We start from the raw sequence: 22928 nt of genomic DNA, 5'->3' as shown, positions 1-22928 counted from the left end.
ATAATGCACGCACGCATGCACACACACACACACTCACTCACTCACACATGCACGCAGCACACACACACACACACACACACACACACACTCGCACACACGCAGCACACACACACACACACACACACACACACACACACACGCACGCACGCACGCACGCACGCAGCACACACGCACGCATGCACGCACACACGCAGCACACACACAGTCACACACACACACACACTCACGCACGCACGCACGCAGTGCTAACACAAACACACACACACACACACACACACACACACACACACACACACACAGCCCTTACCCTAGCTATGCCCTGGACACCAGAGAAGTCAAGACCAGACGGCAGGAAATCACTCTCCTGAAGACGGATGGCCGTCACGTTTAGAAAAATACCCAAAACTCCACTGCACACAAAACACAAAAACAAATGCAATTCATGAGCACCACAATAAAACTAACTAACAAAAACAATACTCAGCTGAGTTGGTGTAGCACAAAACAGAAAATGTGTCTGTCTCCTTTTGTTCAAATCCGATGGAAATTCAATGTTTTTTTCTTTTCTTTTATATACACATAGTTTATCAACATGAGATATGGCTGTCTTTAGGCACACACACGCACATACCTATAGACAAGATGGGTGGGTTGAAGCGACGCAATGACTGCATATAGCCTCCAAGTATACATAGGATAAACTTACTGTATAATAATTGTGTTATGAATAAATGGAACAGGGAGAATCACATGTATTTTTGCGTCATTGTTTTCAAGGAAAAGCAACTCTTCTACAATCTATAAATATAATAAGCCGACAGAATTATTTCCAGAATTCATCTACGTGTATTACAGCATGAGTAACCAGATGATGTATTTGAATAATGAAGCAGGGGGGGGGATGTAGCTCAGTCGGTAGCGCGCTGGATTTGTATCCCGTTGGCCGCTGTCAGCGTGAGTTCGTCCCCACGTTCGGCGAGAGATTTATTTCTCAGAGTCAACTTTGTGTGCAGACTCTCCTCAGTGTCCAAACACCCCCGTGTGTACACGCAAGCACAAGACCAAGTGCGCGCGAAAAAGATCCTGTAATCCATGTCAGAGTTCGGTGGGTTATAGAAACACGAAAATACCCAGCATGCTTCCTCCGAAAACGGCGTATGGCTGCCTAAATGGCGGGGTAAAAAACGGTCATACACGTAAAATTCCACTCGTGCAAAAAACATGAGTGTACGTGGGAGTTTCAGCCCACGAACGCAGAAGAAGAAGAAGAAGAATGAACCCCAGACCAAAGTACATACCTAAAAATGCATCCAATGTAAAACTTGGTGAAGTAGAGATATGGGAAGTTCACTGCATCCCACACATCCCCTGTTAACAACACAACAAACATTCTCTGTCAATTAAACTAGAATCTGAATTCGTGTATGAACTCTGTATTTGGCATTCGCAAACAATTTCTCCGGCCATAACCCTATGAAACGTCAACAAGACATAAACATGTGCAAGTCTACACATATGCAAGTATACACACACGCATGCACACACACACAAACACACACACACACATATTCAAAAGCATAAAGTTTGTATAACCGAGTTCAAGAAATGTGCAACCGATGTACATAGGCCTATACCGTAAACTACCTTGTATATGCCCAGTATCGAGTAAACGCTCACCCCCTACATTGCGCCGAAAACTGTGCATAGGGCATACTACCTAGTAAACGCCCACCCCCCACTTCTTGATTAATAATGTCACGAACATTATATTTGGAACATTTGTTTTTAGTGTTTGTAAACTTCCGCATGCGGAACAGAGTATTCATCCGAGTGTATAATGCCAAGATGCTGTTATAAAGGCATACCCTTTATTACTACTCTCACCTCAGTGCAGCTTGGTAATAAAAGAGAGTTTCAATTCTCAAAGCTCTTCTGAAGTTGAAAAGACCGGTTTTTGATCATGATATTTGTTTCAAGAGATTGTCTCTCGAACTTGATGGCTTGAATCAGTGCAACTGCAAATCTGGATTAATCTTTTCCAGTTATCATTATCTTTTGAAGTTATAAACTTGTTAACGGACAATAAAGCAACAAGATTTCCTTCGTGGTTTGTTTGCAGAGCTCCTTTTTGATCCGTTTTGTGCAATGCCGCATCCTTTGAGCACTTCCATGCCAAGTGACCAAAATATCGTTATTCTAGCAAAGGACCCGGCTACTCCTGTAAAGAGTATACATGTAGTACCTAGTAAACGCCCACCCCATACTTTTGGGAAAAATTGCTGCATAGGGGGGGGTGGGCGAATACAAGGTAGTTTACGGTACTTTCAAAATGTTCTAAGGCCAACAAAAAAAAGTTGTATGTTTCTGGTCACCCGACCCTACCTATTTTTTTCCCGCCGACCCTAGACTTTTTTTTATTACATTTGTAAAAAAAAAAGAAGAAAAAAAGCGTCAAAACGAAAGTAACAGACGGCAGACGACACAAGGGGGATAACCCCGCATCCCTTTTGTCTCATTTGTTTTGTAATGTGTTGTCTTTCTCTTTGGATAGTAAGTCCAGTCTCTTTGCGTCACTGTATAGTTATTTTCTACCCTGACCAACACACACACAAAAACAAAAAACAAAAACTACCCATTTTTTTGTAGCCATGTTACCAGAAACATACAACTTTTTTGGTGGGGCCTAATTAACCAGTCTGCTTTTTTCAACAAATCAAGCAGCTCAAAATGACTACACGGAACTCCCCCTCTCAACATCACAATGTAGAAGTTTAAAGCCATATGTACTCGATGACTATACACGCTAATTGCTTTACCAACAGCTGGAGACATGCTAAATTAAGTTCCCTGCAAAATATTGTGGTCTAGGACTCCTTCAATGTTGAGATATGTTAATTTTCATTTTGATCTGGATCGTCCTATTTATAGATTTGCCAACAGAGGTAGCGTTGACGCAAGGGAAATAACTCCGCGTCTTTGTTTACATCCAAAGTTTTTGAGACTCTAAAACAAGCTGTAATGCATGTATATGGTCCGCGCATGGCGACATATCGTCATTACATGGTCTTATGGTGCGTTTGACATCGATTATGGGCAAACTACACTTTGTAAACACGGGAGCGCGTACATATGCCTTTAAACACTGTTAGTACAGTTGAGAGACAAGTATGTGCAGATATCATGCAGATCAGTCAAAATACTCACCTAATAAATAGCTACATGGTGCAAACATTACAACACTGAAACAGAAAATACAAGCACTGTTAGAACTTCTAATTACAATTGAAACAGAAAATACAAGCACTGTTAGAACTTCTAATTACAATTGAAACAGAAAATACAAGCACTGTTAGAACTTCTAATTACAATTGAAACAGAAAATACAAGCACTGTTAGAACTTCTAATTACAATTGAAACAGAAAATACAAGCACTGTTAGAACTTCTAATTACAATTGAAACAGAAAATACAAGCACTGTTAGAACTTCTAATTACAATTGAAACAGAAAATACAAGCACTGTTAGAACTTCTAATTACAATTGAAACAGAAAATACAAGCACTGTTAGAACTTCTAATTACAATTGAAACAGAAAATACAAGCACTGTTAGAACTTCTAATTACAATTGAAACAGAAAATACAAGCACTGTTAGAACTTCTAATTACAATTGAAACAGAAAATACAAGCACTGTTAGAACTTCTAATTACAATTGAAACAGAAAATACAAGCACTGTTAGAACTTCTAATTACAATTGAAACAGAAAATACAAGCACTGTTAGAACTTCTAATTACAATTGAAACAGAAAATACAAGCACTGTTAGAACTTCTAATTACAATTTACATGTCATTCCTTTCCGATGCATTTTTTCAATGTGTGCCTTGATTTATTAAGCTACATGCAACATCAAAATCGGGTTGTTTGTTTCAGGAAATCAAGACACAATAAATAAATTAATTAATTAATTAATAAAAACACAACAAAAGAAACAATTAAATGAATAAATGTAAGAGGTCAGGAGTCATGTTATTATACCAGTCTAACATCGGCGCATCGAATGACAAAGCCAAGATATTAGTCTCAGCTAGCTGCTTGACCTTTTTCCCTCAGACACAGAACACTTGGTAAACTACTCAAATGCACCACGTAAGCTCGACCACTCATGAGAACCCAAGGATGTTGCTAGGATTTTTTCTCCAGCAAATTTGACAAAAATGGGATGCCATATTAGTTTTGGCAATTTGGCAAAGTGTCAAGTCGTCCTTCCTCTCGGCAACACCTACCCTCCACCAGGAATAAGTTTGGCAATTCTGCCGGAATGAGGATAACATTTTTTGGGCGGTTTTAAATAAGTTTTGGCGTTTCAACAACTTTGGACGCCAACAGCATCCTACCAAGTTGGTTCGTATATAATGTTTTTTTCTCCAGTAAAAATATAGCAAGGGGTTATAAATAGAAGCAGAACCAACCTGTATAAATAACAGCAATACAATCTGTCCAGAGCACTGAAAAAGATCAGATATTCAATCAGCATTAAATACATCGAGTCTTAACACTCATTCAGACATCCATTTGTCTGAAAAGCAACAGCTCATGTACAGATTTCCATTCACACGTGCTTTCAAAATTAATGACTGTATGGACGTTTGTTTGTTTGTTTGCTTAACACCCAGTCCACCACGAAGGGTGATATCAGGGCGGTGCTGCTTTGACATTTAACGTGCGCCACACACAAGACAGAAGTCGCAGCACAGGCTTCATGTCTCACCCAGTCACATTATTCTGACACCGGACCAACCAGTCCTAGCACTAACCCCATAATGCCAGACGCCAGGCGGAGCAGCCACTAGATTGCCAATTTTAAAGTCTTAGGTATGAGCCGGCCGGGGTTCGAACCCACGACCTCCCGCTCACTGGGCGGACGCCTTACCACTAGGCCACCGTGTTGCGGTCTGTATGGATGTGCCATTTGGAAAATGTACAATAACTGCAAAAACTGAATGTGTGAGAACATCTCGATCAGAACATATAACTTTCTTCTCTCTCAAAAAAAAGCAAACACTTTCACAGTTAGTTGGGATTTGTTTGTTTTTTATTGCTTGTTTAATTGGTTGGTGGTTATTCTTGTGTGTTCGTTTGCTTGTTTGCTTGGTTTTGTGCAACAAGTAAATTACATGTGACCGTTCAAACATTGATGGGCATTTAAATCAGAAGGGAAATAACCAGCATACACCGTATCCAGCTTACCTCAGTTTTAATCTCCCCTTCATCAGGTTGGTGTAAACATGAAACAGTCCTGAAACAAACATTGTCATGTTCACATATTAATCTGATATCATACATATTTGTTCATCACTCCAGCGCAAGTTGATCAAATGCTTCCAGAAAATAGTTTCACTAATGTGTAAGCTAGTGTAATTCTTTGAAAGTGTAAGATACATGTACAGGTATGTATTAACCTGTCTCCAGAAGAACAGTTATGTTTCTGTACCATCTGAGCAGTAGAGTTAGCATACCGAAAAAATCTCATACATACATACACTCTCTCTCTCTCTCTCCCTCTTTCTATCTCACACACACATACACACACACACACACACACACACACACACACACACACACACACACACACACACACACACACACACACACACACACACACACACACATTATTGACATCACTCTCAATTGAGCAGACAAACATCCTTCAGGCTTCAATCATTTTTATGATGGCAAGCTTTACTCACCATTACTTAGAACATGTATTCCCATCCAAAAGTAGCCATCAGTTGAAAACTGCAAAACAAATTGAGAATGCTTAAGTCAAAATGCAGCCGTCACTGCCCTTCTCTGCATGGCCAAATTTAGTTTCACATCAGTAACTCTGCATATGTTGCAAGTTTTCATACACATAGAAAAAGCACATTTCTCAGAAACTGCTGGTGTTACGAGTGTAAAATCATGAAATTACATGTACTCCTGAAGAAAACTAAACACTTGATACCCTTACGGAGAATACAGCTACCTTGGTAAGTGCTTTTACTTGATTACATTGTTGCGACGGTTCCTGAGCTAAACGTTGGCGCGCACTGCTCACATCCCCCATACACGACACTGTAAGCATTCCCTCTCCCTTCACCTCTCTCACCACCATCCCCCCTACCCTTGGTCTCATAACTACCCACCCCACCCACACATGCTGCCGTTTGTTTGTTTGTTTGTTTGCTTAACGCCCAGCCGACCACGAAGGGCCATATCAGGGCGGTGCTGCTTTGACATATAACGTGCGCCACACACAAGACAGAAGTCGCAGCACAGGCTTCATGTCTCACCCAGTCACATTATTCTGACACCGGACCAACCAGTCCTAGCACTAACCCCATAATGCCAGACGCCAGGCGGAGCAGCCACTAGATTGCCAATTTTAAAGTCTTAGGTATGACCCTGCCGGGGTTCGAACCCACGACCTCCCGATCACGGGGCGGACGCCTTACCACTAGGCCAACCGCGCCGGTCATGCTGCCGTACCTGAGGATCAGTGAAGGACACCCCAAGAGCAGACAGGAGAACAGCCATTACCATGACATAGGACCACCAGCTCAGCAACTGTGAATCCAACAACAAAGCTGAGTTAAAGCTATAAGGCCCACAAAAAAAATTGTCTGTTTCTGGTAACATGGCTAAAAAAAAATAGGGTCGGTAGGTAGGGATTTTTATTTTTATTTTTTTTATTTTTTTTTTTTACCCCAAATGTAGACCAATAAAACTAACTTTAAAAATCGCGCAAAGAGACTGGATTCACTATACATAGAGACAAGACACTCAACACATTTACAAATCGTCAGCGGACTTTCGTTTTCACACGTTTTTGTTGTTCATTTTCTCACCCTGTCCTTTACCACCAAAAAAAAAAAAAAATTTTTTTGAGTGTGGAAAAAAAAGTTAAGGGTCGGCGCCGAAATTTAGGGTTGGTCGGGTGACCAGAAACAGACAATTTTTTTTTGGCCTAACCAACTCTTTATAGATACAGTGGAACCCTCCTGTTAAGACTCCCAAATGTTAGACTCCCTCCTCTTTAAAGATCCGGTTTTCTCAGACTTTTTGTTCACAAACTCTGTAAATTGACGTCCATTTTGCATTTAAAGACTCCCTCCTTTTCAAGACCTGGTGTAATGAATGGCGGTTATGGTGTTTATAGTTGAAGGGATATAACTAGTGCTTTTTGTAATACAAAGAGGTTGTCAGGAGTGGTTTAACTTTGAGGGTGGAAACTTTTAACAGTTCAGTAAAATTCCATGGTTAGCTACGGACGGTCAAACTGGGTTCGCGGCACGTGAATTTACAACTGTGCGAGTTGTTCGCGTTATAATCGCAACCGCCTGATTTTGTGAGTTGTGATTGTAAACTGCCTGACAATTGAAAGTCATTCGACCTGGGCTCTCGGATGAGAAAACCTGCTCTTGGTTTTGATGTCAACTTTGGAAGAAAACATTTGATCTTGATGTCAACCTTGGAACCGGGAAACATTGCCGGGATGACTTGGACTTTTGTATGGGTGCCGCCATATTGGAAGATGAGGTACTTTGCTAGTTTTGTGTGAACTTGAACATTTCTTTTGTATGCGCGGACATGACTTGTGTACTTGAATAATTTCGGAATTGTATAATTTTCTTGTGCTCGGTTGGTGTGTTTTTGAATATTGTTAGTTGTTACAGTAGGGTGTTATATTTTGTAACAGGCCGCCCCAGTCTGACTTGTGCGGGGTGATGCCAGTGTGGCGAGGGTGCGATGGAGGCCGTAAGGTTGAAGGCTAGCTACATCGTCACCTCTACATAACGTAAAAGTTATGTTTTGTTTATTTGCTTTCTTGTCTTTGTAAATATGTTATGACGTTGACAATGAATGAGTGAGTTTCACAAGATCGTGGACAATGAATGAATGAGTTTCAAAAGGTCATGAATTGATTATTGTAAGCAAGAAAATATTTGAGAATTTGAGGAATGAGTTGATAATTGCTATGTCAGAAACAAACCAATTTGTATGTTCTAATTAAACCATTGGCTGTTGTTTGGAAAGAATGAGTTGGTGAAAGACTACAAATTCTTCTAATCTTCTCTCTGCTTTCCTAAACTTCTGAGCGGGAGTCAGATGATTGACTGTGTGTGTGTGTGTGCACATATAAAGAATCTGGAAGGAGATTAATAAGGATAAATACGGATCTTCTTTATTTCAAATCTCTTACATTGGCGAGCTTGCATTGATCTGATTGGTCCGATTAAACCAGTGTCAGCTCGTGGTCATCAGTACGCTTTGGTGTTGGTGGATGTTGCGACACGCTATCCGGAAGCAGTACCCTTGAAATCAACGACCACAGAAGCAGTAGCGGAAGCTTTGTTGGGCATTTTCACCCGGACTGGTTTACCAGATGAGGTTCTCTCAGATCTAGGTACACAATTCACATCTGATGTCATGCGAGAGGTGATGAGATTGATATCGGTATCGCAGTTGCACACGACTCCTTATCATCCCCAGACGAATGGTCTCTGTGAAAGGTTCAATGGAACTTTGAAATCCATGGTGAAGAAGTTGATGGCAGATAGACCTAAGGATTGGGATAGATATTTGCCTTTTGCGTTGTTCGCATACAGAGAAATCCCACAGGAGTCTACAGGGTACTCACCTTTTGAACTTCTGTACGGTAGAAACCCAAAAGGACCGTCGGAACTGCTGTATCATGCGTGGACCGATAGCAGTCGGGAGAATCAGCAGGTTCCAGTGTCGCAGTATGTGCAGGATTTGAAAGAGGTCTTGGCTGACAGTGTTAGTAGAGCACAGAAGGCTGTTCAGAATGTATCAAAGAAGAACAGATCATACAGATCTCAGAAGCCAAGAATGATACTCGCTGGAAAGAAAGTCTTAGTCTTACTTCCAACTGAGAAGAACAAAATGATACTACGCTGGCGAGGTCCATTTCAGGTGATCAAAAGACTGAATCAATGTGATTACGTTGTAGAAATTTCACCTGGGATCGAGAAAGTGTACCATGTCAACTTGCTCAGGGAGTATGTGTCTAGGAATGAAGATGTTGGTCAGAACCCAGTTGTTGCCTCATTGGGAGTGATCAGTGGGTCCAGTGCAGTAGAGGAGGTAGACATTCAGAAAGTCAAACTACAGTCAGTTCCCACAGTTCAGACTGAGAATGTAGATGATGTGGTCTATAGTCCTGACTTGTCTATGCAGGCAAAACAAAAAGTGCAGGCGGTGTTTCAGAAGCATCAGGACAAAATGACGGATTTGCCTGGTACTTGTGACCTAGTGCAGCATACGGTGAGGATTCCTGAAGGTGCTGTGGTCAATGTGAAACAGTATCCGTTACCATTTGAGTCTCAGAAAGTGGTTGAAGAAGAAGTGAAAAAGATGTTAGATCTAGACGTAATAGAGCCGTCTATTTCTCCGTTCTCGTCTCCTATTGTTCTAGTCAAGAAGAAGGACGGAAGTACTCGTTTTTGCATCGATTTCAGACACCTCAATAAGATTACGGAGTTTGACGCTGAGCCAATACCGGATCCGGAAGTTCTGTTTGCTTCATTGCAGGGCAGGCAGCATTTCACGAAGATTGATCTGGCTAAGGGCTATTGGCAAATTCCGATGGCAGAGTCTGATCGAGCAAAAACGGCTTTTCGTACCCCTCAAGGTCTATATCAGTTCAAGAAGATGCCGTTCGGAATGAGTACAGCACCAAGTACTTTCGCGAGGATGATGAAGATGTTGGATCTGGATAGGTTCAAATCTGTTCATTTCTTTGATGACGTACTTGTAGCCACAGAAGACTGGTGTGAGCATCTAGAGGCACTTGACGGACTGTTGACAGAACTGGGAAAACATGGGTTGACTGTGAGACCGTCGAAAGTAGAGGCAGGGTTTGACTCTATTGAGTTTTTGGGTCACATAGTTGGGGAGGGTAGCATGCGTCCAGTTCCCTCCAAAGTGTCCAAAATCTTGAATGTCTCTGTCCCAACCACAAAGAAACAAGTCCGGTCATTGGTAGGGCTCATCAGTTTCTATAGGCGCTATGTCCCAAGCTTCGCGTCTATTGTGTCCCCCCTGGTAGAACTCACAAAGAAGAACCAACCAAACAAAGTTCGTTGGTCAAAAGAGTGTCAGATGGCTTTTGACAGGGTCAAAGAAATTTTGTCGTCTGAACCACTGGTGAGATTGCCAGACTTTTCCAGGCCGTTCACAGTGCGGTCGGATGCATCCTCCACGGGGATTGGAGCAACCCTGATGCAGCCTGATGATGACGACGTCCTTCATCCAGTTCTGTATGCCAGCAGAAAACTGCTGGAAAGAGAAACCAGATACTCTACTGTGGAGAGAGAGTGCCTAGCGTTGGTGTGGGCAGTTGACAAATTCCATCGCTACTTGTTTGGCGCACATTTCTTTGTTGAGACTGATCACAGACCGTTGACGTACTTACGACAGTCCAAAACTGCCAACGGCCGACTGTTGCGATGGGCTCTGTCTCTCCAAGAGTATTCATTCACAGTAGTGCCAATTCCTGGAGTCAGGAATTTTGAAGCTGATGTGTTGTCACGCTTGACGAAGTGAATGGAACATGATGGTTGAAAGAACAGTGAAAAGACTTTCTGCAATCAACAAGGACAATACTTTTTGTGCTGTGAGTGTTGATATGCTGTGTATGTATTAAGAATTAATTTAATTTTGTTCTTGGTTTTTTTTCACATTGTGATTATTATTTAATCTGGCTGGAAAAATTTGTTTGGATATTTTGATGCTAGTACCATTTTGTGTTGTAGTCGAGGTTTACTGTATTGAGTTTAGCGGGGGCTACTCAAACTTTGTTGGCGATCTTTGGTACCAAGAACGTCAATGTTATTGCATTCAGTAATAGGCGAAAATTGCTGAATGTCCATGAGTATAACTATTGTGGATTAACACAGTGGGTGATTATCTACACGGCGGCGTAAATGTGGTTTATTATGCTTGCCATTGTTGCTCATGTTTAAGGACAGCCTCGTGGCTTTCGTCACTTTTTTGGTGGATGGCACTGTCTTTTGGTTGTAAACTGATTGCACTCTTTGGGAACGGACAGAGTATTTAATAAATGTTTTCCTTATGCTTTGATTATTTATTAATCTATTTATGTATTTTTTATATGTATTTAAAAAATTTTTCTTGTTACTGGAATACTTATACTTGTACAGTTTTTGAAAAAAAAAAATGTTCATTTTGGGTTCACATTTTTTTTTTAATCGGGGAAAGGGGTGATGTAATGAATGGCGGTTATGGTGTTTATAGTTGAAGGGATATAACTAGTGCTTTTTGTAATACAAAGAGGTTGTCAGGAGTGGTTTAACTTTGAGGGTGGAAACTTTTAACAGTTCAGTAAAATTCCATGGTTAGCTACGGACGGTCAAACTGGGTTCGCGGCACGTGAATTTACAACTGTGCGAGTTGTTCGCGTTATAATCGCAACCGCCTGATTTTGTGAGTTGTGATTGTAAACTGCCTGACAATTGAAAGTCATTCGACCTGGGCTCTCGGATGAGAAAACCTGCTCTTGGTTTTGATGTCAACTTTGGAAGAAAACATTTGATCTTGATGTCAACCTTGGAACCGGGAAACATTGCCGGGATGACTTGGACTTTTGTATGGGTGCCGCCATATTGGAAGATGAGGTACTTTGCTAGTTTTGTGTGAACTTGAACATTTCTTTTGTATGCGCGGACATGACTTGTGTACTTGAATAATTTCGGAATTGTATAATTTTCTTGTGCTCGGTTGGTGTGTTTTTGAATATTGTTAGTTGTTACAGTAGGGTGTTATATTTTGTAACAGGCCGCCCCAGTCTGACTTGTGCGGGGTGATGCCAGTGTGGCGAGGGTGCGATGGAGGCCGTAAGGTTGAAGGCTAGCTACATCGTCACCTCTACATAACGTAAAAGTTATGTTTTGTTTATTTGCTTTCTTGTCTTTGTAAATATGTTATGACGTTGACAATGAATGAGTGAGTTTCACAAGATCGTGGACAATGAATGAATGAGTTTCAAAAGGTCATGAATTGATTATTGTAAGCAAGAAAATATTTGAGAATTTGAGGAATGAGTTGATAATTGCTATGTCAGAAACAAACCAATTTGTATGTTCTAATTAAACCATTGGCTGTTGTTTGGAAAGAATGAGTTGGTGAAAGACTACAAATTCTTCTAATCTTCTCTCTGCTTTCCTAAACTTCTGAGCGGGAGTCAGATGATTGACTGTGTGTGTGTGTGTGCACATATAAAGAATCTGGAAGGAGATTAATAAGGATAAATACGGATCTTCTTTATTTCAAATCTCTTACACCTGGTGTTTTTGTTTTTTTTAAAAGATTTGTGGAGGTCTTCTTCTTCTTCAGCGTTCCAGAATTTTCTAGTTACGTGTGAGCTTGTTTACCCATTTGGGTTCCCCACACTATACTCTAAGAGCATAGCCAGCTTCACTCCGCTTTCGTTTAGTAGGCATGCTGGGTATTTTCGTGTTTCCATAACCCACCGAACTCTGACATGGATTACAGGATCTTTTTTGTGCGCACTTGGTCTTGTGCTTGCGTGTACACACGAAGGGGGTTAAGTCACTAGCAGGTCTGCACATAAGTTGACCTGAGAGATCGGAAAAATCTCCACTCTTAACCCACCAGGTGGCAGCGACCGGGATTTGAACTCACGACCTCCCGATTAGGAGGCCGACGTCTTACCACCACGCCACTGCGCCCGTCTGTGACGGTCTTAAAAGGGGGGTTCCACAGTACTGCAAAACCAATAACTGGCATGCATCAACCTAGAATGTTTTATACAAAAATTACTAAGGCATGAAGCCACTTCAGCATTTTCTAACCATTGTGACACCAGTTGTTGACAACTTTATTGGTCTACATCATAGCATAACATTTTTATTTGATAGATTACCTGCCAGAACACTTCGTCGTCTGCCAAAAGTTTTTCCTCCAGGCAGTCTCAGCTACACACATCTTGCTCACGATCAAACCAAACTAAACAGAAAGGTGTAAAATGTGCTCACTTTAAAAGTCAACAACAAAGAAGAATGAAGACAAACCTGTCTGTACAGAATGAGCTGGGTGATGACTTTGAACACCACCACTGTGTTTTGCAGGGAGAAAAAGACTGCCACAGGCTGCAACACACAAATATATTTCAACCATAAATTTACAATTATAGCTTAACCATGAACTCCTTTTTTTTTCAAGTTTGTGTGTGTGTGTGTGTGTGTGTGTGTGTGTGTGTGTGTCATACATGTCAACCCCTATCAATGTTTTCCTGTATCACATTACCAAAAAACTGTATCATCAGGCCAAAAAACTGTACATAGCGCGCGGCACCGCGGTATTACCGCGTAAGGCAGAATTTGAAAGTTGTGTTTATGGTAGTGAGGTGCATGGTATAAAGATCAATCAATTTCATCATAAAATGCCAATCAATACTGATTTCAGTGCTTCTGTTCTGATAATGAACTAAAATCAGTATTGATTTGAATTGTATGAAAAAGTGATTTGTATTGAATATGCTTTCTTATTATCATTTCATGATTTATCTATAAACTATAATGAACACAGGCAAAATCCATTCTTCACATTCCTGATTTTATGTCCAGTCCCGGATTTTCCCGAATAGTGCAAAAGTTTCCCGATTAAACATTTTTCGAGTATATAGTTAATGACTGGAGTGTATTTTCAAGCGCCTGTACTCGGTGTAGTTTCACTTCTGAAATCTCGTTTAGCGCGAGGCTTCGTCACACAAACGCTGTGATCAAAATCGAAACTAAACGAGAATAGGCGAGATTTGTGGCTAGCGCATGCGCTTCAGTCGAATGTGGATGAGAAGCAGAAGAAGAAGCAGCAGCAGACGACCATAAAATGAAGAAAACAACGGTCCAGCGCCCGAAAGTTCTTGTAAAATTTGAAAAGAGTTACAAACAAGAGTATGACTTCATCTCCGAATCGACAAGACGCGGCATACATTTTGCGTTTTGCACCAAGTGCCGCGAAGATATCAGCATCGGACATGGACTCGGCATATTGAAGCTCATTCAAGAACAGCAAAACATGAACGGAACCGTGATCGGAAACCGATCTCACGCTTTCGTCCAATCGGAATATTTCTCCCCCCCCTTTTTTTTTTACAAATGTCATTTTTGAAATTTCCCGTATCAATGAAGTTTTTCCGTATCAATCCCCGTGATACGCCGTATCACTCGAAAATCACGAAAAATCCGTATCCGATATGGGAAATCCGTATCAGTTGGCAACTCTGGTGATTGTGTGTGCGTGTGTGTGCGTGCGTGCGTGCGTGCGTGCGTGCGTGCGTGCATGCATGTGTGTGTGTGGTGATAATCATTACTTCATTGTCCGATTCTTGGGAGATTCTAGTCGCTTTGGCCCATTGGAAAGCTAGGGGTGAGGGAAGGCGGAGGGGGGGGGGGGGGGGGGGGGGGGAGAGGTTGTTGTTTTAACGCTTTCGCTGCCTGTATGACGTCAACCGATGTCCTGGGTAACAAACTGTTCAATAAACAACAAAGAACAACAACAACAACAATAAACAAACAAGGTGTGTGTTTGTGTGTGTTGTACATTCAGTTATACCCCAAGGGCACATTGTAACGGACCGGCACGGTTGGCCTAGTGGTAAGGCGTCCGCCCCGTGATCGGGAGGTCGTGGGTTCGAACCCCGGCCAGATCATACCTAAGACTTTAAAATTGGCAATCTAGTGGCTGCTCCGCCTGGCGTCTGGCATTATGGGGTTAGTGCTAGGACCGGTTGGTCCGGTGTCAGAATAATGTGACTGGGTGAGACATGAAGCCTGTGCTGCGACTTCTGTCTTGTGTGTGTGGCGCACGTTATATGTCAAAGCAGCACCGCCCTGATATGGCCCTTCGTGGTCAGCTGGGCGTTTAAGCAAATAAACAAACAAACATTGTAACGTAAGTAATGTCAATATCATTCAGGTCAATACAGGTAATGCTTTGTATACAAATATTTACTGGCAGCGCACAGGCTAAATTGGAGAATCTCAAAAGGAGGGCTCCCTAGTACTGGAAAATAGGGGTACCCATGCAGTGCTGTGCAACACATGTACATACCAAGTTTGTGAGTGCACGAGAACCAGAGTAGATGGAGACAAGGAACAGCATCATGCCTGGCACCCAGGGAGCAATGTCACGCCTACAACCACAAGAAAAATGTCCATGTCTTAATGTTGATAAATAAGGATGAAAATTGGTTTTCGCATTTCCTATATATCTATAAACTAGATGAATACCCGGCTTTGCCGGGAAGAAGTAGAGCCGAATACCCGGCTTCGCCGGGTGAGTGGCGCACCGTACGCCGGCTTCACCGGGTGAGTGGCGCACCGTACGTGATTGACGCCACACGAAGGGAGATAAACGCGCAAAACACTGGAGAAGATAAGGAAGAGTTACTGGGAATGGATGTACAGAAAAACCATAAAAACCAAAATCGGTTCAGCGCTGCGCGCTGAGAGCACGTGTTGAAAATTTTCATCGACCAGATTGTGTCCGGGGTCTACCTGAATATGCCCACCAAATTTGAAGCAGATCCATCGAGAACTTTGGCCGTGCATCGCGAACACACAGACAGACAGACAGACAGACACAAGCCGTATATAGATATAGATTTTGTTATGATCGATACATACAGTGGACCCTATCTATAATGACCAGCCAAGGGTTTGACCAAAAATGGTCTTAAAAGACAGATGGTGGTTATGGAAAGGTGTATTATAGAAAGAAAAGCCCTTTGGGCTGGTCGTGTTGGATAGGCGGTGGTTCTTAAGAGGTGGTCGCTAGGGCAGGTTTGACTGTATTTTCAATCCAGATCCAACTGATGTAAATCACGTATTGACTCCTCTGAGTCTGCCAACAACACCGCCTCTATCCTTCTCACAATACAGTTCCATTGACAATGTAATTACGACCCTCAATGCATCACTTGGGCCAGGTCTGCAATCTATGAATGTGGGATTTCGCAAAAAAGGAAAAATATTAATACATGTACTATCAATAATCACAGACAACAGTGGAATTTAATCACACAAACTTAAAAGTCTGATATGTCTTACACTAGTAGCAGTAACTTAAAAATATTGTCAGGATCAGAAGTTCTCCACAGTTTACACACACTTCAAACTACTCCAGTTAAAAGTTCAGATGCACTCACTTTAGTACATATGAACCCAGCTACTACCAGTACAAACCTGTCTGATCCCTTCAGCATCGGTTCCACATGACCCGACGCCATCAAGGACTTGAGTACACTCACACCCACCAAGGTCTGCCATCTGTCAACATACAAACTTTGAAATTAATCCACCAATTTATTTCAGTCCATTGACATACTGCACTGGGTGAATAGCTACAAATACAATGAGCTTGCGCGCACATGCACACACGCAAACACACATCCACACGTATATAAATGTATATACAGTGTTACCAACACCCACGTGTATGCTGTACTTCCAGTATGAACGTTCTTTGCTTTAGAATGCATAAGTGCACACACATCTGCACACAATCTCTCTCTCTCATGCTCTGACACACATCTGCACACAATCTCTCTCTCTCATGCTCACACACATCTGCACACAATCTCTCTCTCTCATGCTCACACACATGTATGCATGCACGCGCATGCGCACACACACAATTTCAACAGAGTGAAACATGTAAATGTCTGAAGAGGCCTTACCCTTGGAAAATGGTAGGGTAAGTGAATCTCAGCACAGACAGCACATACTGCAAATGAAAAAGCCATGGACAGTGAGTGCTATACCAAATCTCTACATTTTACAACTGATTACCCTGAAAACAATCAAAACCTGAGCTGCTGTTTCTATTCACCACAAATGGATAGCTGCCATGAAATAAACATTCTAAGTGCATCAGAACCACAAAAAGGAAACAGCCAATTCTCCCTTCTTCTAAATCTGTGATGGCTTTAATGTGGATATTTAAAGTTTAATCTACAATTCTGCATGAGTGTGTGCATGTACTTTCTAAAATATGTTCTCCTGATATTCTTCTTTCACTAAGGCCTAAAAAAAAAAATAGGTGTGGTTACGGTAACCCGACCTACCCTAAATTTTGGGGCCGACCCTATAACTTTTTATTACATTTGTCAAAAAAACCCAAGTAAACGAGTGCAGAAAACGCAATGAAAGCGAAAGCGCCCGAGTCGCACACTTATTTCCCTGTCAAGTAGGTTTAATTTGTACACATTAGAAAAAAAAGTTAAAAAAAAAAAAAAAAATGATCGCCTACCTTCCTACCCTATTTTTTTTGGCTATGTTACCGTAACCACACCTATTATTTTTTTTTGCCAAAAGCAAAACAAAAACAACACTGATGTTTGTACAGTATACAGTTTCTGATGACTTCTTCTTTCTTCTTCTGTGTTTGTGGGCTGAAACTTCCACGTGTATATGACCATTTTTACCCCACAGTTTAGGCAGCCATACGTCGCTTTCGGAGGAAGCATGCTGAGTATTTTCGTGTTTGTATAACCCACCAAACTCTGACATGGATTACAGGATCTTTTCCGTGCGCACTTGGGCTTGTGCTTGCGTGTAAACACAAAGTTTCTGATGACCAAAACCCATTTCCTCCATCAGCTGAATCAAAGTTTAACTTCTTTCTTTAGTATCCTAAAATCGTATCAGCTCGACTCTATTAAACTTAAAAACCATCCACTAATCGCACTGCTATTGTCAGGTTTCTGGGAAGAGCATAACAAATAAAAATACCTAGGTACTCTTACACAATGGAGAATTGTTTTTACCTGAACACACAAGTAAAACCTTTAACTCATACACTCACCTTATTGACAAAGTTGGTAGTGACAAACAGAACACAAAACAAGGCAGCCATGTATAGGGTTGTCTGCCCCTCAAGCCCCATGATGACCCAGGCCTTGTGATCTTTCCTGGCAGCTAACTAAACCAAAGCATCCTGAGGGCTGCTAAAAGTTCATTCTTTGGTCGATTCTGAAGAGAAAACAACACACAACGAGGCGTGATCTTGAAATCAAATGGCATACACACACTAACAGTAACTCTGACAAAATGTATAATGCTGGGGGTAGTGTGTATTTGAGTTATGACTCAGTTATTGTTAAATGCATATGGTGTGTGTGTGTGTGTGTGTGTGTGTGTGTGTGTGTGTGTGTGTGTGTGTGTGTGTGTGTGTGTGTGTATTAAGTGACCAGCAAAATTAACAGCTTAATGAACACTTTACTGCAGAACTTGCATTTAGTTGCAAGCCTAATAATTGAAAGCTTAAGGAGATAAAGAGAACTTTGGTGTCCCAATGGTCTTACAAACAACATGTATATATATATATATATATATATATATTCAATGAACTAGATATCAGCAGTACTCCCTCACCTACAGATATTACAGAACAATATCATATGTGGGGTACAACTTTAATCCGAAAACCCCATCTAAAATATCTAAATATATGGGTAGTAAATCTATCTTCAAAGTGAGTGTGTGTGTGTGTGTGTGGTGTACTCTACTTGAAACCTACGTAAATCATGGCTTGTACAAGTTGTAGTTTGAGTAGCTCGTCGTGAGTGTGTGTGTGTGTGTGTGTGTGTGTGTGTGTGTGGTGTACTCTACTTGAAACCTGCTCTACGTAAATCATGGCTTGTACAAGTTGTAGTTTGAGTAGCTCGTCGTGATTGCGCTAGCACCTGTTCTTTTCACAACAGAAAATGAAAAATAAATAGAGTTTCTTGTAGTTGTGTCTTAAGATCGTTAACCTCACTTCTTAAACACATCTTTAACGCAGAAAACAGACATAAACCACTCTACTTACGCTCAGTCTTCAGGAAGCTTCGCGTTGGCAGACATCTTCTTAAGAGAGTGATCCCCCTTTGTTGAAAACACTGGCTATTTACACAAACATTCATGCACACAGTCAAGGATAGCAAGGCTATCTACACAAGTCAGCAATCTGCGTGCGAGTTGAGACACAAACCAAAGGCAAAGCTTGCGCGCGCGCCGCATACGTGTGTGTGTGTGTGTGTGTGTGTGTGTGTGTGTGTCATGAGTCTGTGTGTGTGTGTGTGTGTGTGTGTGTGTGTGTGTGTGTCAGCGTGTGCGGTGTGTGTGTAACTGAGTCACCGCCGTTCGGACGGTGTGTGTGTGTGTGTCAGTGTGTACGTGGTGTGTGTGTGGTGTGTGTGTGTGTGTGTGTGTGTGTGTGTGACGGTGTCATTGTGTGTGTGTTCGTTGTCACAGAAAGCAACTACTTTTTACATTAAGTCACTTGAAAACTTGACCGTAAATGTTTTTTAACGTTGACTGGAAGAGTACCCGTATAGATGTGTGTCAGTGTGTGTGTGTGTGTGTGTGTGTGTGTACGAGCGACTCCGAGAAAATTGACTACTTGACCGATCTTCAGTCATGAAACTTTGCATTGAAATTCCCGAGAAAGATATGGCCCAGAGATTTCTTTTTTTCGATACATGTCTTTGATGACGTCACTATCCGCCTCAGTTTCAGTGAAAGTCGAGGCGGCACTGTCACGCCCTCACATTTTTTGATCTAATTGATTTACATTTTGTTCAAGCAATCCTCGACGAAGCCCGGACTATGGGATTGCATTTCTGATTAAAAGCTTAATTATTAAGTCAGTCATGAGCTAGTGTGGTCATTAAAAATCGCAAAATTGTAATAAAAATGAAAATTATATGTAGAAGCCGATCCAAACATTATTTAATCTTATTCTTTATTATTTCCTGATTCCATAAACATATAGATTAAAAACAAGCTTAAAAAAGTAAAAATAATAGAGATAAAAGCTCACTTTCCCGTGAAGCGCTGTACGATACTGCGACTGACTATGAGCGAGTTTTAGCGTCAACTAAGGTGACTCGAGTCGAACCGGAGGTCGCAAAAACTCGGTCCGGTACGACTGGAGTGACGTCACCGGTTAACCAACTTTCAACCTTGCTTCCTGCGTAGGGTCTCTCCAGTTCCAAGATGGCTGCCAAGGCGAGGTGAGAAACTTCTGCAAATATTTTTTGACAAAGTTACGGATTGTGAGAAGACATTTGTTGTAAATCACTTAGCCTTTCAAAAATTAAGGATACTGGGTTGGATACTGTCTTGGTTTTAATGCATTTTATTTTAGCAGTGATGTTTATTTTGGGAAGAAATGAGGTCAACAGGAGTTTGGGTGCGATTTCGGCTCAAATGTACTTTAGCGCCCTGAACTTTTACCCGGCTGTTTTGCGCTCGATTTTCACGCTCACTTCTTCATTGACGTTCGAATCGATAGTTCGATGTTTTGGCATTACATTCACATCAACAATAAAACAGTACTGCTTGTTCATCATCGTCGTCCATCAACTCTCCACAACAGTAAATCCGTAACGCGCTTGTCGCCATCTTGTTGCAAGGGACGCGACTGGACACAACCCAACAGCGTTTCCGCGAAGAAAAAAACCAGACATGCGCAGTGACCCTACCGTAGCTCAACCCTGTTCCTCGCGAAAACTCGCTCCATACTTGCTTGTCACTTCAGTTTCTGTGAGTGAACGTGTTGGAGAGGGCCGCGGGGTATGTAACTAACACGCTGTTGAGTGTTGCATTAGTGAAAAAATGCGGTGCTTTCAATTTCATTCAGTGAGTTCGACAGATTGACTAAATGTTAATTTCTCGACACGCCGACTTAATTGTTTTTTTTACTAAGAGCGCGGTTCTTGCACGGGAAGAAAAAAAAGAAAAAAATCCCTGCGCTTAGAACTGTACCCACGGAATACGCGCGATATAAGCCTCATATTGATTGATTGATTGAAGAAATTCTTCCTACTTGTGCAAATAGTCTGGCCGCAGTCTTGACATTCAAGTTGGTAAAATTTGCGTACAGTAACTGTACTTCGGGTTGGAGGGGAGGAGTTACTGCACGTGCCTGATGTCAGGGGTTGGGGTTGGGGGGCCGGGGGCCGAAAGGGGGGTGTGTGTGTGCCGTGTGCGTGCGAGTGCATGTGTGTGTGTGTGCGTGTGTGTGTGTGTGTGTGTGTGTAAGTGTGTATGTGTGCTTGTGTGAGGTTGGGTGTGTGTCAAAATGTGTTGTGCAATATGGCATGACATTTTTTTGGATTTGTTGTTAAAAATTACAGCTTTGTATTCCATGTTTATTATCTTTTACGAAGTAATTATAGTTAAATAGTCTTTTATGTTTTTTATTTGTTCGACCTTCTTAGGATCATGGAGTTTTTTTTTATAGTTAACTACATTTTTGTATTTGAAATAGTCCATTGTAGTCGGTGTAGGCCTTAAGCTTATTTTAATCGTTTGTCCAGTATTTAATTTAATTCTCTATTTTTGTATGAACTCAAATGTTTAGTGTTCTTAGTATGTCTTGTTAGGCTAAGTTCTATTTAATCAGAGTATGTTTGCGTTTGCTTATACCTAGTGATATTGTACGGCGCATAGTGCTTTTAGTTATGCGCTATAGAAATCTCCTTAATAAATAAATACATTTTAAAAAAAATCTAATTCCACTGATCAGTACGACACACACACACACACACACACACACACACACACACACACACACACACACACCCGTGACACACACACATACACTGACACACACACACACACTAACACGTGCATGACACAAACACACACACACACATACAAACACACATACAAACACACACAGACACACACACACACACACACACACACACACACACACACACACACACACACACAAGAAAAACAAGTCGCGTGAAGCGATATTACTACACTGCGATTAAGTCAACCCGATCGAACTCACAGAATGAAATTGCTCGCACCGCACTTTTTCACTAACACACTCAATAGCTGTGTCAATGTCATACCCCGCAGCCGCGCTATCGCGTTTACGCACAGAAAGTGACAAGCCAGTACAGCACAGTAGCGTACGTATTGCGTATCACGTACAGAAAAGAGTGCTTTTCTCTGTTCTTTCTGATGCGTCCATCACCAGGACCCAAGAAGAGGCGGGACCCATCTGTAAACAAGAACTGAGCTCTACGATGACGTAACCACCTCACATGCTGAGTGCACCAGGCTCGGTGGGCAGCTGGATGGTTGGCAGTCAATATTGTTTTGCAAACTGGGCGTCTTTCACTGAAGTTTAAAGCGTGTAAGCGGTTTGTAACACTTTGACTACTGACAACAGTGTGTGGTGGCAGCTCATGGTCGATGCCTGCTGCCTTTTCTGCATGACCTTCATTTGGATGAGGCGATCTTTCATTGTTGTGGTGACTGTAGGCCAACCATAACATTGTTGTAACTGTTCTCTGCCAATTGCTTGAAGCCATATATTCCTTTCGCAGCGCCGGACCAAATGAGTTGTAAGGGGGGGGGGGGGGGGTCCTCCTTTTTTGGGGGGGCAAATCAGCGAAGTGGCGAAGCCACAAGCGCGCGCCTAACGGTTAAAATCTTTGCAATCTGGTGCATTCTGGGCCTTGTTTTGAGGGTTAAGAGCAGCATTGTTTTAATGCTAAAACTAGTAAAAAAAACAAAAAACACTCAAAGCAAGGTACATGCTTTTTCCAGGGGTGGGGTTCCGGAACCCCTGGAACCCCCCCCCCCCCCCCCCCCCCCTGGGTCCGGCCCTGCTTTCGTATGATAATGTTGAAGTGAGACACCACAACACTCTGAACCACTTGCCTGGCAGAAACAACATCTTGTAGCCATCAAACTGCCCTTGCCTTAAATCCAAGTCACTCCGTTTTCGTGATAGGTGCATGTTGTTTCATTACATTATTTTGTCAGTGTGTCGTTTTACAAACACAAATTTGTGAGCACATTTTGTGGCTGGAA

General features: G+C 41.9%; 1 protein-coding gene across 1 annotated transcript in view; it reads right to left on the bottom strand.

Annotated features, from left to right (window-relative positions):
* Window positions 1–18960, bottom strand: part of LOC138980353 (UDP-N-acetylglucosamine transporter TMEM241 homolog) — a 31489-nt gene extending 12529 nt beyond the window's left edge. The window contains exons 1-13 of the mRNA XM_070353222.1: window positions 18919–18960; window positions 17914–18080; window positions 16787–16833; window positions 16293–16376; window positions 15160–15241; window positions 13119–13196; window positions 6532–6609; window positions 5751–5799; window positions 5251–5299; window positions 4473–4508; window positions 3205–3239; window positions 1299–1368; window positions 308–410 (exon numbers count right to left, since the gene is read on the bottom strand). Coding sequence (XP_070209323.1) covers window positions 308–410; window positions 1299–1368; window positions 3205–3239; window positions 4473–4508; window positions 5251–5299; window positions 5751–5799; window positions 6532–6609; window positions 13119–13196; window positions 15160–15241; window positions 16293–16376; window positions 16787–16833; window positions 17914–17994 — 792 coding nt within the window. The 5' untranslated portion in view covers window positions 17995–18080; window positions 18919–18960. The remainder of the gene's footprint in view (window positions 1–307; window positions 411–1298; window positions 1369–3204; window positions 3240–4472; window positions 4509–5250; window positions 5300–5750; window positions 5800–6531; window positions 6610–13118; window positions 13197–15159; window positions 15242–16292; window positions 16377–16786; window positions 16834–17913; window positions 18081–18918) is intronic.
* Between the last annotated feature and the right edge of the window lie 3968 nt (window positions 18961–22928).

The sequence above is a fragment of the Littorina saxatilis genome, linkage group LG11, assembly GCF_037325665.1.
Source record: "Littorina saxatilis isolate snail1 linkage group LG11, US_GU_Lsax_2.0, whole genome shotgun sequence".
NCBI classification, from domain to species: domain Eukaryota; kingdom Metazoa; phylum Mollusca; class Gastropoda; order Littorinimorpha; family Littorinidae; genus Littorina; species Littorina saxatilis.
This window is presented reverse-complemented; position numbering and strand designations above follow the sequence as displayed.